This window comes from Micropterus dolomieu, linkage group LG06 (genome assembly GCF_021292245.1).
Source record: "Micropterus dolomieu isolate WLL.071019.BEF.003 ecotype Adirondacks linkage group LG06, ASM2129224v1, whole genome shotgun sequence".
Taxonomy (NCBI): domain Eukaryota; kingdom Metazoa; phylum Chordata; class Actinopteri; order Centrarchiformes; family Centrarchidae; genus Micropterus; species Micropterus dolomieu.
The window spans coordinates 12,190,202-12,206,377 of record NC_060155.1 but is presented as its reverse complement, the minus strand read 5'-3'; the positions used below and the strand labels follow the sequence as shown (position 1 = coordinate 12,206,377).

The following is a 16,176-nucleotide window of genomic DNA, read 5'->3' as shown; positions in this document are numbered from 1 at the left end:
ATAGATGGATGGAAGCGTCATAGAAAAATATCCTATAGATTAAGGGCAGCCACACACACCAAAAAAAACAAAACAATAAACCTTGAAATAACATTAACTTAATTTCTGAGTTGATCACAAATGACTGCAACCAAAGCAAACTGACTGTGATGTTTTTGCTCTTTCCTTAGGCGGGTGCATATTAAAAAGGTTGGATTCCACAGCACCACTAACCACTAACCCTTTTGCCACACTAAAGGGACGAGGCTGTGAGGATTTTTACGCTCCAGGTTCTAAGGCAGTAAACATGATGACGCTCACAGCCGTTTGCTTCACTGCGCAGGCCAACCTCATGGTTAACTATACTGCCCATCCCCCCACACTGTGTTAACTTCCTGTCCTCAGCAGGACGAGCTGGCTGTAAACCACACCAGGTCTATTAATTAATTAATGTACCCTAACAGCAGGGTTGGCTCTCTCGATTGTAGTAGAGCTGTTTTGAGCTGCCTGCAGTGGTGATCGCTGGTGTGTCTTTGGGTTTCTGCAGTGTTGTGGGAGAAGAGCAAGATTTAGAGGAGCAGAGCAGCAACTGTGGATGGGAGGAAGGCGTCAGCACCATAGTAACCATTAATCACCCAGGGCCATTGTGGTCCTGTCCTGTATACGGCGCCAGTGCAGGCAGGCAGACAGAGAGAAAGAAGAAGAGGCAGGGGAAGAGGGAGAGAGGGGGCAGGGTGGCTGCAGGGAGAAAGAGGGGCAGAGAATGTTTGGGGATCAGCCTGTATGTCCACCTCAGCTCCTGCCATGGGGCTGGGGAGCAGTGCTGCTGTCTCAGTGCTTGTCCTCCGTGTTCTCCCAGATCCCGGATCCTGAGGTAAGAGATGAATCACCATGTCCTCCACAGGTTCCTCTTAGGAATATGCTGAGGCTTTCTCTGTGAAGGGTGCAGGTGTTCTGCTTTTTAAAAGGTAGCTTTATGTAACTGATAGTTTTTGTCTGATTGCCAGAGTTGTTGTTTGCCTTACTTGATGAGGAGCATGTTGAAACCTGATACATTATATGGTCTGTCGTCAGCCAGCCAGCCACATGTGTTTTAATGGGTGCAGGATGATGAATATGATGAGTCCTAGCATGGCAAGTTGTTTTTGTGCTTTGGGGATGAAGAGGGTTACATTGCAGAGAATATGACTACAATCTGACTACAAAAAAGCAGCTGAAATCCATTATGTTTTCTAAAAAGCAAGGTGATAAAATAATTCTGCTTCTGAGAAATAGGACATTTGCTTTATTTCTATACAGGACACCGTGTACATGACTGAAAGGACAAAATACCACATTCATTACTGACAAAACATCCCTTTAAATTAGAATGAATCATCAGCTGTGGTACTCTACAATAAATTGCACATTACAATAAATTGCTGGGGGGCAAAATAGATTATGAGTAATCCCATAGATTACATTACATAACAGATAATAGATTGTCATTATTCATATGTATACTGTTTTTTAAATGTAACATCCACGTCCACTGAACTTTGCATTGCAGCAGAAGATTATTATGTTATAGAAAGTCAGAGAAAGCACAAGAAACTTCTAGAAACAGCTTCTATGGTAAATATAAATATAATGTTTATATTGTTTATACTGAAGGCTAGATCAAAAGTCTCTGCAGGTGTCATACAAAGAATGCTTGGGTGACGTTAGTTTTACTTTCATGTGCATGTGATTGATTAATTTTTTCTTCAGGTAAAACACACAATAGAGTAACAACAGAAAACACCAGTAAATATAATCTAAATACTGTAAACATGGCACAAATATGTGAATCTCCTTTACACAGGATATCCTTTTATAAGTAACTACTTAGTAATTGGTCCCAGATAACTAAACCTGTATCCCAGTGCTGATTTTTCTATTTTTAGACGTTAATCTTCCGTTCAATGATATTAATCTTCCTTGATTATTCTCCAAGGATCTTCTTAGAAAAAAACAAAACACTTGAGGAAAAATATCCAATCATAACATTGAACATGTAATGAATCAACTAACCGTCCGTCAAACAAAAATATGTAATTAATGTGGGTATAAAATGATCACCATGAGTTAACTTGAGGTCAGCATGTGTCTGAGAATGTGCTGAAAAGTTTAGGCTTATATCCTTGCCACATGAAATTCCCCTCCAGAGGAAAGGATTTAGCATTACATAATCACTCTTGAGGCAAAACATTTTATTATTTAAGAGCATTGTTAAATATCCCCATCAAGGCTAATCCTTCCGTGGGAATTGCACAAATAAGAGTGCAAACTCATTCAAACCATTTTCTCTGCAGCTTTCTCGTTCAAGTTCACAGCCCCTCTTGTGTCCTCCTCAGCAAACAAACATTACAGAGGCCCTGAAGACAGCTTGTACTGTCACATTTGGCATGTTAGCTTGCTGAAGCCTATCAGGTCTGACAAACAGCCAAAACAGGTTCTTTCTTCTTCTCACAATCTCAGCTTATTCTTAGAACATAGTTCCTTTTTTACCACATAATGGAATTATCAGTCAAGGCAGCAAATGTGATAAGTATCCACTTTCTAATCCATCGCTTGTTGGTTGATGGAATAAAGTATAGAGTTTCCTAGACAACCTTGTATCATCCAATCAACTGATCAATATACAGTAGACAGCGAGAAATCTCACAGTGATTTTGTCAGGGAGCTGATGCTCTGTTGGCTCCGGCAAAGTAGTCATTCAAGCCATTGAATTGCCACAAAGGCACACACAGTTTTTATACGTATTCCCCAATCCCCAGCTCTGGAGAAAGGTGTTTTGAAATGCGAAAAATGTATGTTTAGGACACTATCGACTGAGCTTTGTCCAGCAGAGAATTGAGACACCTAAGACCATTGCGAAAGTTCAAAGAATGCAGGAAAAGTCTGGAAACCAGCCTACTCTAGTTGCATGGTATCATGCTGGTCACGTTTGCAGATCTCAGTCCTCATCGGTGTCAAGAAAGGGGAGATTCCAACGGAGGTGAGACAGAGCCACAAAAACCCACAGGTTATGTTTGTGTTGTTTTCTTGGCAGCCGCATAAGAAATGCTAAAGACCTTTTCTTTTGGGCCTTTTGTTATTCAACATTTTGCTAATGCCTTGAGGAAAAAAACCTGACTTTTCCTTCAAGTCAGTTCAGTTAAATGTCATAAACCTAAAGAATTTGATATCTAATAAAGTAAATGAATCAATACCAATAAAGTATGACATCTTGGATTGACCTTCACAGAGTTCAGAAGTAAAATAAAGGTAGGGCTGTGGACAGATTGCGTTCAAAGGAAACTGAAATTGAGCATTTTGGCCATTTGACACTTGTGTGATAAGAGGGCATTAGGGAATCTGTGCCCTTTAGAGGATGTTATTCTATTATATTTTAGTTAATGTATGACTCTAATATGTATTAAATCATTTTTTGTCAGAAAGATCAGGAGTGGTTAAAAACCTCAAACCAATTGCTGGCACACTACACTGAAGATAAGATCAAGACTAAAGAACAAAGTATCACAGAAAACTGAGCATGATTCTTAAACAATGGAGATTTAGTTACTCTAAGATCTTGTTTACTCCTTGAGCTTTGCTCTCTGTTGTAAACCCTGCTTTTGAAGGTTTCTTTGTGCTGTGCATATACATAAAAAAATATCTATGTTGTCTCTTTTTTCCCCACAGCTTTTACCCACAGATCCCCCAAAGAAGCCAGACCCTGTCACATCAGAGACCGTTGTTTTCTGGGGCCTGCGGTTATGGCAGGTTATCGGTATCTTTGCTGTGTTTGCTTTAGCAGTTGGTCAGTATATCTCATGAAATCACTTTGTTGTCACTTTCACAAACTGTTCCTCAAATAGACAGCTATCTTGAGAAAGAACTGCAGGCCAAAGATGTCTGTGCATTGCAATTATGCATCCACAGTGTGATTAGTGGTAATGACTCAGATATTATGTCAGGAAAGAGAGGGATCACTACAGTGTTTCCAGAAGGGAGTAATCTGAGTAATAGTAGCAACTAGGAAAAATAGACTCTCACTTTGCTTTTCACCCTAATGGTTTTAATGTTGGTTTAAACAAAATGGCAAATGTTGAAACAAAAGATGTTGTCTCTAAATCTGAACCAATTAATTGTGTAGTAAAATCATGTAGGGATAAGGTATACCTGAGACACCTTGTGATTTGTTACAAAATTGTCAACAAAATGATCTTTGGCCTAGTCTTATTTTATTTATGATCTTTGTTCATTGATTTTTTACACACAAATGGACCATAATGTTAAAGCTTTTGAGTGACAGTGTCACGTTATAGCAGTGCAAAAGAAAAAAACCCCAGAAACATAAAATACACAGCAACTATAAGGAAAATACAACACCAACAGTCATTTTTCACATCTTACAGAAAACAAAGCAAGTCTTTGTTTAAAGGATAAGTTCACTCAAATTAAGAAAACAAATATTTTCCCACTAGCCTCCAGTAATATCTAGCCATGCAAATAACTGAGTTTTGTTTGCCCAGGTTTTGACATATACATCTCTGTGTTTTTTGGTTCAACCCCAATTAGAGTGACCATATTTTCAAACCCCCAAACCGGGACCCTGAAGTGTACTACACATTCATGCACACACACGTAGGCACTTATGCACGCACCATCAGTGTTTTCATCAGGATAGGGGACAATTAAAAAATAAAAAACTGACTCTCTTCGGCATGACAGCTAACCGTTACTTTAACATACTGACAGCTTCTGTAAGAAACAGCCACAAGCGGCGCTTGCCTATATCAGCTAGTAACAGCTAGCACATTGATTGATTGACACACATACAGAGAAATCAGTATTGAATTCAGGCACATGGTACATTGTTTAAGTTTTTTTATTGGGTTAGGTCAGGGGTTTTCAAAGTCTGAGACTGCAAGCCTCCCCTCAGACAAAGCTTGGGAAATGGGTACCCCCACCACATCTTAAGTTTACTTGGTAAGTTTCGCTCAATTCCTGGATGCTTATGGGATCATGATTATATTATTAGATCCCATAGACACTCAACATTTGAGCCAAAATAGCCTTATACTGCTGTTTGACACATCTTCTCACTACACCAAATAGTTTTTAAAAAAAATGTCTGTCCAAGGGCATTTATTACTTTCTGAGTCTGATGTGGGTAAAACAGTTCCCAACAACTGTATCTCTGTATTCTCATACATGTAGGCTATTCTATGTGATCTCCTTTTGATAACTAATGCAATAACTAATGAAATACTGTTTCTCTTCCATTCACTGAGCCTCCCCTGAAACAGTTTGAAGCACCCCAATGGAGGCCCGCCTCACACTTTGAAAACTCCTGGGTTAGGTAATAATGAGTAGGACAGAATATAATAAATTACGGTATGTAAGCACTGGAAACAAGTATAATATTGTAATTATTATTTTAATTGTGGTAAAAACTAGTAAAATTTAGTGTTTTATAGATATTTGTCAGGACTTGGGACACGCTGCTTGAAATTTTAGTTTAGCATGTTAGCATTACATTAGTTTGCAGTAAACATAAAGTACAGCTCAGAATAGCAATGTCATTAATTTAGCAGGTTTTGCAAGTAAAAATTTTGACCTGGTAATGATGCTGGATGATCAACCAATTATAAAAATTAATCCAGAGGGGGACATTTATGTCTGTACCAAATTTCATGGCAATCCAAAACCACATGTGTGAATTTCACAGAGGCGCTGGAGGAAGAGTCAAGGGATCACCAAAATTCCCAAATGCCATGGTAGTCCATCCAGTCATTGTAGACTGACCACCTAAGCAACAGACAGACAGACCGACATTCCATCTCTACAGTCATTCTGCTAGTATGGCTAAAAACAGTAACATCTTTTCCATAAACAATTTCTTTGTCACTCTGGATAATCCTCAGACCTTTCTGTTTTCATTGGGATGATTTTTTTTGGTGGAAAGTGGTTCCAATAAATACTGTTGATGTATGTGGATTGTCCAGACTAATGGAAACATTGTTGTTGCTGTAGAATTTTGTAAATGTCAGTTCTTCTGCCGCTGTGAGCATTGCAAAAACTGGCAAAACTGTCTAGCCCAGAGACAGTTTTTGCTCACGATTACCACTAGAAGTAACTTAAAAATTAAATATGTATGTATGTATGTATGTATGTATGTATGTATGTATATATATATATAAGATGTTGCATTTATTGTAATATAAACTCATCATATCCCTGTTTTTCCCCTCTCTCAGTTATCACTCTATGTTGTATATTCAAATGTCGAATCCCAAGAACTAAAAAGGAAATAGAGGCTCGGCACGCGCAAAGACAGGCTGCCAAGAAATACGCCAACACATTAGAGACAGTGCCACCTCTAAATGAGCTGACCGAGATCCCAGGATGTAAGTACCTCTCTTTAATATCTTTTCAATATTAATATGATTATATTAAATTGGTAATAAAAAAATAACAAGCTGAGGTACTTTAAGTCTGATGTCGACTGTGCCGCTGTCCTGAAGTGGCTCTGCTTTTTTTCTCGTGTCACCATTTCTTTTAATGCTCTGCTGCACTGGGCAACTTCAATTGCTCCAATGGGAGCCACCAGCTCCAAATGGGAGATAAATGTTTGAAAACTGTTTGAACCTTCATACACTGAAGTCCTGTGACATGAATAAACTGCACAGAGTACATTATGCACGCTTCGCTCGTGCACCAATCTGTGATTGCTTTATACAAAGAATTCCCAAGAGATCTGAAAAACAGGAGAAATAGTCCAAACAGGGTCGTATAAGACTCTAGTGCCACTTTATGATTGAGGCTAAAGGACAGTTGTATTTCTTGCATAACATAATTTCTAGGGCAGCTGTAATTCCTTAAATCTGTGTCTTTTTTACCTCACAAACCTTACTACACTTGTTTCAATTCTTCTGCTCTGTTTTGTACTAAATTTTCTGTTCTTTTCTCTTCCTCCATTTATCTTCCCTTCTCTTCCTTCCTGCTTTTCTTCCAGCTACCCCAGAAGTGTCTGCAGTACAGACAGTGTCTGAGCAGGTCCAAACTCAAAGTGCTAACAACAGCCAGCTCTCAGTAGTTAGGCTGAGCGAGGAGCACCACAGCTCCCTCACTTTGTCAGAGACGGGGTGATTTTTTCTTCCTTTTCTTATGCTCTTATCTTCTTTCAGACACTCCTGTTGGCTAAGCGACTTTATAAAACATAGTTTATACATTGGCAGACACTCGAAAAGACCTACTCATGCTTCTAATGCCCATCCTGCAGTCAGTCCATCTGGTCTTCCATAAATGCTACTGCTGCGAGTGGAATTTTGGAGAAATTCAAACAAATAAAAATGCATAGCCAGAAAAGAACAATTTGAATTTTCCAAATTTTGCTTGGAAGTGGAGTTGTAGTGCAGCAACTGGGTACAGCAGAAACTTTTACTGTGGCTGTGAAATACAAACTGTGCTGGATTTTGCAAATACGATTTCTTTAGGGCAGCTGGACTTTTGTAGTTTATACTTTTGTATTTTGTGAGGCTCTCTTCTTTCTTCAGGCCTAGGTGTTTTAATACAGCTGTACATATTTTGCTTCATGCATATTTGCATGAAAACGTCACAAGCATATGACTATGATAACTTTGAGGAAATTATGAGGCAGAAAATTGCTATTACTACAAGCATTGGAAATGGTAATACATGCAAAATGCCTGTTTGTTCTCTGTGTTTGTCTGTTTCCCTACCTGTCTGTTGGCTTTCCTGATACTTGCCTTGAATAAAGCAAAACATTCCCTCCTGCCAGTATAAATTAAATATGATCATTGATGTCAACAACAATGGTCTCATTAGTGATTACATGTTCCTGTTTTTACACATCTCTTTCTCTTAGGAATTTGGTGTGTTGCCATGTGTGTTTAGCTGCTTTGCTGTGCCTTTTTCAGGTTAAGAAATGTGACAAATAGGGACTGACATCTGTCTCGTTCTGTTCTTCTTGATGATATAGTATGCATTTATGTTCACAAATCCATTAATTGCTCATTGTGTAATTAATTATGGGAGAAAAAACATGGATCTGTCAATACATTTTTCTTGACTGTATGAAATAAGATCACATTGAAAACCTACTGTGGCAAGAGCATCCAAATCTCTTCATGTCTAGTGTCATCACAGAGAGTTGATATAATATGCACTGAAGTAAATCCTCCTCTGTGACTATATAACTAATCAACTGTGTGGCTGGGAGAGGGGCTGAAGGGGAGGTACACTGACTGCGGCCATTATAAAGAGTCACGATTAACACATATTCAGCTGCTCTCAACCATAAACTCCAAACAAACCATACTGTAATGCTTGCTTCTGGATTAACTAAAGAGGAGGGCAAAATAATTGTACAAGCAAATATGCAAATTGCTGCTTTGCTGCAGTAATTCTGACATACTTAGGGGACACTGAGATGATATTTGCAAGCGTATCAGACAAACCAAATGACCACATACAGAGAGTACAGAGGGAATGTAGTGTGGTTGAATGTTAAGCAAAAAAATCGTAATACAAAATGAAATTCATAATCAAGCCTTTTGTGAGTTTCTTTTTTATATAACGGCTTGATTATGCAAAACAACAGTACACTTGCAAAATGTTTCCCAGAGCAGTCAGTAAAAACAACGAATATAACTTAGCAGTTAATTAACTCTCCCAAATGAGGAGCAAGAAATGCCCACTCTTATCTTTTGGATGTGCTCGTGAATAACAGAAGCTTATCAAATCTGTTTATGCGTGTGTAGAAAAATATCCTCTGGTGCATTCAGCGATTTAAAAAAAAAAAAAAAAAAGGATGTGTTGTGTAAAAGTAAAAGCTTAGGGAAAAGTTAAGATGTTGTGACAATGAAAGTGAGCTTATACCAACACGTCCTCATACCTAAACGACAAAATAGGTTGATTGTCAAATGTCCCAAAAGGTCATTTAAGATGACACATATGACAAAAACAACAAATATGTCCAAGTACAACAACATATATGAACATTCCCTACAAATGACTTGTATGATCATTGGCAAATACCAGTCCAGAGACAAGCTTACAGAACCCTCCATACATTATGCACATCATGTGACCAAAGACCTAACATGCGGTAAACGTTGTGAAATGGTGGTAGTTTGGTTGGTTTTGGGCAACAAAACTACTTGGTTAGGTTTAAGAAAAGATTGTGGGTTAGGTTAAAATAAGTACATTAAATAAGTCACCTACAAAACAATATTTAACTTCATACATTTCTACTGCGACTTTACTCGATCGTGAGTCTCCTGAGTCCTTTGCTTACTTGACACATGCATCCACCCCCTTACATGGACTTTCTCGTTTTTTATACGTTACCTGACTGCTTCTGCCACTAGAGGTCGTGGCCTAACGAGACCGTAAATATGGGTCGCAATCGGTCCTAATAAGCTAACCTAAATCTAAATGGCTGTTTTTCTGATGGGCCGCTTATACTTATATCAATCAATCAATCAATCATTTATTTATATAGCACTTTACAGCAACCAACAAAGTGCTTTACATCAACCGAGACTACTAACCTAGGTCTGTTTCATGTGATAGAAGTGACAAGATTCTCCATTAAGAATTTCTCTGCACCTCCATTTACACATACTTACCAGGCTGTTAAAAGCATCTGGTACTAAATACGAGAAAATAAATCAGTGAGCCTTTCCAGTTTCACAGTCAATATAAGTTATAAACACACACACAGGAATGAACAAAGCCTTAGTCTCTCTATTGTCCCTCTCTCTCCGCCTCCTTCACAAGCACTCACACAAACATTGAAAAAAAGACACTGAAAAGACAGAAATTATTAAATTAACTCCTATTTGCCATCTTCACTTATTTGTCATCAGCTCTCAACAGAGCAGCTGCTTCTACAGTACGAAGTGCATAGTATGCAAGTAGCTGAAGATGAATACTTTTTCGGTGTCACCAAACAGTTGCAGCTCTTGTTGTAACAACATAAACACATTTCACACACATCTGTCTCCCAGAGCTCTCAATGGGCAGCGGGAAAAAGGTCATTTGAGGTTCACAGCACGCCGACTGATGAGTGACGGACTTGTGAAAAGGAATTTGGCCCTGTTACAAGTCACACTCCCTGCATGAAAAATGCAAACTTATTTGAATTGAACTGGCATTATTTTATGTATCAGTAAGACAGCGGAAACATCACTTCTGGGATTACATTTACAATTTTGACATTTATATTGCCCCAGTCAGACTGTACCAGTTGTATCTGAGCAGGACTTCTGACATTTGGTGATGGTGTGAGGGTCAAGGCTTTTTGTAGAAGGCAATGTTAACCTTTAATTATTCCATTATCATACACAGTATATAAACAACATGATACATGGGCAAATAGGCACCAGCAGTCTCAGTTTGACCAGATTTGGAACACATCTGGGTTTAAATGTTTGACATTTAATAACAGCTCATTTAGCCATCACTGACCCAGACTTTAACCCACTGATGCATCATCTCTCCCAAGTTTTGTCAAAATCAGACTGTAGAAACAAGAAGAAAAAGAGGCAAAAGAAAAGAGCTTATGAGTGGAGGAGAAATCCAGGCAAGACAGTTTCAGAATTTAGTCAAAACACAAAGAAATCTATTCACAGACATTGTGATGGTTGGTTGATTATTTTAAGTCAGCTGGATTCATCCAAAACAGTAAAACACAGAACCAAAATATTTTCAGGTTTCCTCTGACCCCTTCCGGCAACTTTTGGCATTTGGTGTGTGTTTGTTTCTTGGCCTTCGTTTGTGTATCCAGTGTCTCTGCAGCATTTGTAGAGCACAGGGAAAATGTTTGCTTTCCTCTTGGGAAAACATGCAAAAAAAAAAAAGAGAGGGAAAAAGACAAAGAGCAATGAAGCTCTGTATGGCCCCAATCGGAGTCTTTCTTTTGAATAATTTTCACAGCTTTTACACAATAGTTGCTGAAGTATAAAATCACATCAATGTTTCGTTTTGATCTATATTACAGCCAGGTGTAATTTGCAAAATACAAAATAAATGAGGCCTAATTACATGTATAAAAGGATACCACTCTCATACATGTGGTTTGTTGAACATGTAGCTACAGCAGGCAGACAGTTAGCTTAGCTTAAAGACTGGAAACAACAGCTAGCCTTGCTCAGTCAGGAGGCAACAAAATTCACCTACCAGCATCTAAAAGCTCTCTAATTAACATGTTGTGGCTTGTACAAAAACCAAAGTGGAAAAACATCAACTTGCTGTTTTACAGGGGGTATGTGCTGCACTTTATCATGGCTGCGAGCAATAACTTCCTGAAGTCATGTCCGGAATTAAAAAAATTAGATGTAACATGAGCTTTAGAGGTGCTGGTTTTGTTACTGTTGGACAGAGCAAAGTTAGGTGTCTTCCTGTTTCCAGTCTTCATGCTAAGCTAACCTGCCGCTAGCGTTAGCTCTGAAGTTACCGTGCAGACATCAGAGTGATAACGATCTTCTCATCTAATGCTCAACAAAAGTGAGTAAATGTTTTTTCTGAAAATTTCAAACTATTCCTTTAACTGCATACAAGTTATTCCATTTTAAATATTCATGAAATTCTATTTGCTTTTTACATGTACCTTTCCCCAACCTTAACCCAGTAACTAACAAGATATTCACCCTCACTACCTCTGTTAGCCATGTACATCCTCAGGGTGTCACCTCCTGAATAATTATGAGAAAAACAGTGTCTCTGTAAACGCACACAAAGCTGACTACTTTTTGCTCTTCACTTCTCATACAGAAAGCACTTGACAGATGTGCCTTCATTACATGCAACCTACTTAGCCTGGCATTCTGTTAGATTAAATTCTCCCTTCCAATTAATGTCACAGGCAGTAGCGTAAGGTAATAACAACGGGCCCCAGTGCAGGCTGTTAAGATGGGCCCTTGGGCTACGCGGTTACGAAGCACACGTGCACGCACACACACACACACACACACAGTGTTCGTGTCTAGAGGGGAACCCTATATTGGCAAATTTGTGTGCCTTCCTCGTTGTGGTTTAACAACTGAAAAGATTAGATGCAGCAAATACCTAACCTACTTAATTTAAAGCTCCTTAAATCGATTTCTTTCCATATTAACATATTAAATTCAACAGTTCACTTTGTGTGTGTCTCTCTCCACCCACGCTGCCTGGACGCAGCAGTCTAAAGTACCGTCATGTGATGGATTTTAGAGTCGGACTGTGTCACCTAGACTTTTGTATTTGCAAATTACAGAAGTCAAAGAGAAAGTTATAAGGAGCATGACCAGTTATGTAATTGTCAAAATCCTGTAATGTCACTACAAACAGCTAAGTGCAGGTGAGGTGTCCACTGTGCTGAGATGACTTTTTCGGGCAATTTCAGTACAATAACCTCCTGAATCATGGCAACCACATTCCTCTTTGACAGAGAAGCAAGAGATTATGATAAATAAGAAAGAAAGGTGGCCTACTCGTAATAAACACCATGTCCTGAAAACAGGCCAGCTAAGGCGCACACATAGTTTAATACCCACAAGCACATCCACACAAACAGGTGCTCAGTGGCGACCTGTCCCCCGAAATGATAACCACCTTTTAAACAGGGGCACTACAGCCACACCAATTCCACTGAAAAAGCACTTGTAAAGTTACCTTACCTATTTGAATGGCCTATTTGAATGAATCCGATGAGGTTGCATTGAGCGAAATCTTTGACAAAATCCAAAACATTATTTGGGAGCTTTGCGCCCCTCTCCTTCTGTTCTTTTCTCTCCTGTCTCTTTTTAAAACTACTTTTATGTTTAAATAGCATGACTGCTAGCTTGCACGTGTGCTCTGCTAGTACTTGTCAGAGTTTGCGTTTCACCAGATGTCTGGAGTCTTGTCACATGATCAAATAGAAACTTAAGATTGGGCAGCCATACACATATTACCCAGCAATCCTCACTGCATATGGAGCTAGTCTGCACTGTCTATACCTACGCCCCTGGTTACAGGCAGGCCAGTGATGATACCTAATGCTGCTAGGAAGCCTTTAACCTTTTTTTTTCTTGGTTTCCTGCAGCTGCTAAAGCAGAAGAAAAGGAGGAAGTGACAACAGTCTCAGGGAAAGTGGATGCCGATAAAAAAGAAAAGAAGACCAAGGAGGGCAAGAAAGAGGGTAAGGGTGCCAAAGAAGGGAAAGGAGATGAAAAGGATGCATCAACAAAGAAGAAGGGTGAAAGGGAAGCAACCAAGAAAGAAGCTGGTGAGGGGAAAGGGAAGAAATCTGGAGAGAAGGGAGACAGAGGGGAAAAAGGAGGCAAAGGAGGGGCTAAAGGAGGATCCAAGAAAGCTCAAAAGTGAACTCTGCCTTTCATGGACAAACACAGAAAAAGATCATTTCATATTTTTCACTGCAAGCATTTTGTGTGCTTTTGTTTTCTAAAATGAAATTTGTATTATAGTATATTTAAAATAAACAAAAGGTTTATATATAAGAAAATGCATCATTTGTCTACTTCAAAATCATGAAAGTTGCAAGAATATCAGAGTACAGTAAAATTATAATCATTTATTGTCTAATTCACAATTCACTGATGAACATTAGATACCAGAAAACATCTTCCTATTTTATTCCAAGTTTACACTGATATTTACAACATGCCTACAGTACATCACTATAGAATGATAAGAAGGTGAGATGTGTGCAAACACTGCCCACATACTGCATCTAAAGAATGAAGACCAATGTCAACTCCACTGAGTACATTTCGGTACAAGATAAATAAAAGACAATGAAAGACATTTTATACTTCCATGAGAGGTATTTGAAAACAGTGAAATACAACAGCTCGATGATTATTGGCCTTATTGTACACTTGATTCCAAAACACAATCATTTTACAAGATACAATCAGAATGAAATACTGTATTATAGGGTATTAAAGTGCTCAAATATAATTTTCCAAGTGTTTAAAAAAATATTTTCATGGTCTGATACCAGCCGCCTTTTAAATGAAAAACTGTCTTAGTAACAAGTGGAAAGCCAAGTTGAATTTGAAGCACAACCACCTCATCAACAGCATTTTTAAATGTACATACTACAACTGTACTCCTTAAAGGGATACAAATTCATACATTTACAGAGAATGGTGAGAAATGCAATAAATACCAGCTAAAAGAAGTCAGTTAAATTTGAACAATTATTAAGTGAGATACTGTATTATCAAGTGACAAAGGTTTCCCCCAACCTCAGTCTTTTCCTTCTATCATCACTGTGGCTTGCAACGTAATTAGTGTTGTAGTCAATCCACACAACCTCAAGACGCAATCACGACCGATCCCCATGGAAATGTTGAGTCCAATTTGAGTCCATTCTGAGCCAAAATGCACTTCTCAGAATTCCACTGCTAATTGTTCAAAATGCACAAGTGTCTGAATGGATGTCTGAAATTAATGTGGACATTTCTAAAATAACTGCAAGGTTGGAGTCATTCTGTATTTTTCTTACTGCTAAGAAATGCCATGAAAAGATCAAACCCGTCAACGTGTAACTCCATCTTTCAGTGCTTCCCTATCATGTCTTTGGCTCTTATCCAAAAACCCATTTTAATTCCAAATCTTTAAAAATGGGTTACATACTTAATTGTTTTAAAAAGGTTACATGATTTCCAAAAACAGCAGGGCACTGTAGCTATTAGCAAACATGTGTTAATGGTGAATTTGTTGGCGACTTTTTTTAGCTTATTACATTTGGTGTTTACGCACCCAGGACGGTGTTTGTATATAGACTCAAAATAAACTACAGCGCTCACCTTCATTGTAATAAAGGAAAATGTCACCCAGTGCAAAAGTGTACCTTCATGTTGTGCTTTTCAAAGCTTTGGACAACAATATGGCACAGAGGAATACGCTATTTCAGACAATACCTAAAATTTACTTAATTGGTTTTGTTTTTTTCATGGGATTTGTTGACAATAAGAAACATGCATAATGGGAAACCAGTGAAAACGGTTTGCAAAGTTGTCTGATTTATTTATATTAATCTAAAGCAAGTATGGACTAAATTTAGTGTCATCTACTCCTTTCGATGCAGAATAAATTTGCTGAATGGACTTGTTGGCAGACTTTCAAAACTGAGCCAAAGCACACGCCTTAATGCATGTAGCATCAGGGGGAGCAAAACTGGGAATCAGTGAATTGGGAGCATAATCCAGTCAGTGTGAAGTCACCAAAAAGATAAATACAAGAATAAACACAATAACAAGAGGGACAGGTGAGCTTGCCATCGAACGGTGGTCAATATTGTATGATCAAAATAAAAAATGTGAGACTGTGTTTAAAAGCAAATATTAGCATTGGCCACATATTAGCTGAAATTATTGTGAGGTAAAAATCCATTTTGCTGAATATGATCTAAATCAAGCAGACATTTTAGTCCAAACCAAATAGCGACTTTAGCATTTGAGACGAAGCTGAGACTAAGTCAAGTGGAGGATTAAGAGCAACAAAACTGCCACTAATATTTATGGTCTCTGCTTATTGTTACTAAGCTACTGAGTGTTGTGAATGGTTTTCTCATTTGCCTCACTGCTGTTTACATGAAACTGAGTCTCTATAAAGAAACGTCAATCCATGTGTGTGCTCTGTTTCAACATTTTTGTCTTGACATTTTTCCCAACAACCAGCAGCAAATACTTTTTTGGAGAGTGAGTTTTACTGCAACTTTAAGACTTTTTGGTCACTGTAAACCAGATGGTGGATGAAAATCCAAAGAAATGCTGCAAAATAACCTTTTCTCTGGCAACATATCATCAACCTTTTCTCTTTGGTATAATAATGTAATAATGACCCAACCTGCAAACCACGCAAGTTAAGTGCTGTAAATTACAAGTTACAGAGTTTAAAATTTTTTGTGGAATGCTTCATTAAATGCTAGTTTGAATGCCCTCTGTCGCCTGTAAATATATTCACCGGTTTTCTTTTGGACTATATACATAATCAAATATTGCAAACATTACGTAAACACACACGTGGAAAAAAAAATACATTGAAACATAGCTTTATAACATACGCATGAACACTATTAGCTCACAATTAGAATGTATTTCTGTTCTTTGTAAACATTGTGACTTGTATATATACATCAAAAAGCAGCATACCACCAGACTGTCTGTAAAG

At 38.3% G+C, this 16,176-nt stretch overlaps 1 protein-coding gene across 1 annotated transcript; it reads left to right on the top strand.

Moving 5' to 3' along the window:
* The first annotated feature begins 742 nt into the window (after positions 1-742).
* On the top strand, positions 743-13,362 carry tmie (transmembrane inner ear). Its single transcript, XM_046052721.1, has 4 exons — positions 743-853; positions 3,685-3,802; positions 6,246-6,395; positions 13,079-13,362. The coding sequence occupies exons 1-4, from the start codon at positions 743-745 to the stop codon at positions 13,357-13,359; spliced, it is 660 nt and encodes a 219-aa protein (XP_045908677.1). The 3' UTR covers positions 13,360-13,362.
* Positions 13,363-16,176: the final 2,814 nt, after the last annotated feature.

Excerpts from the sequence above, each read along its gene's own strand:
- tmie (XM_046052721.1), top strand. The coding sequence starts at position 743 with ATGTTTGGGGATCAGCCTGTATGTCCACCTCAGCTCCTGCCATGGGGC. Across the intron at positions 854-3,684 it reads CCCAGATCCCGGATCCTGAG|CTTTTACCCACAGATCCCCC; the intron begins GTAAGAGATGAA and ends TTTTCCCCACAG. Across the intron at positions 6,396-13,078 it reads GCTGACCGAGATCCCAGGAT|CTGCTAAAGCAGAAGAAAAG; the intron begins GTAAGTACCTCT and ends GGTTTCCTGCAG.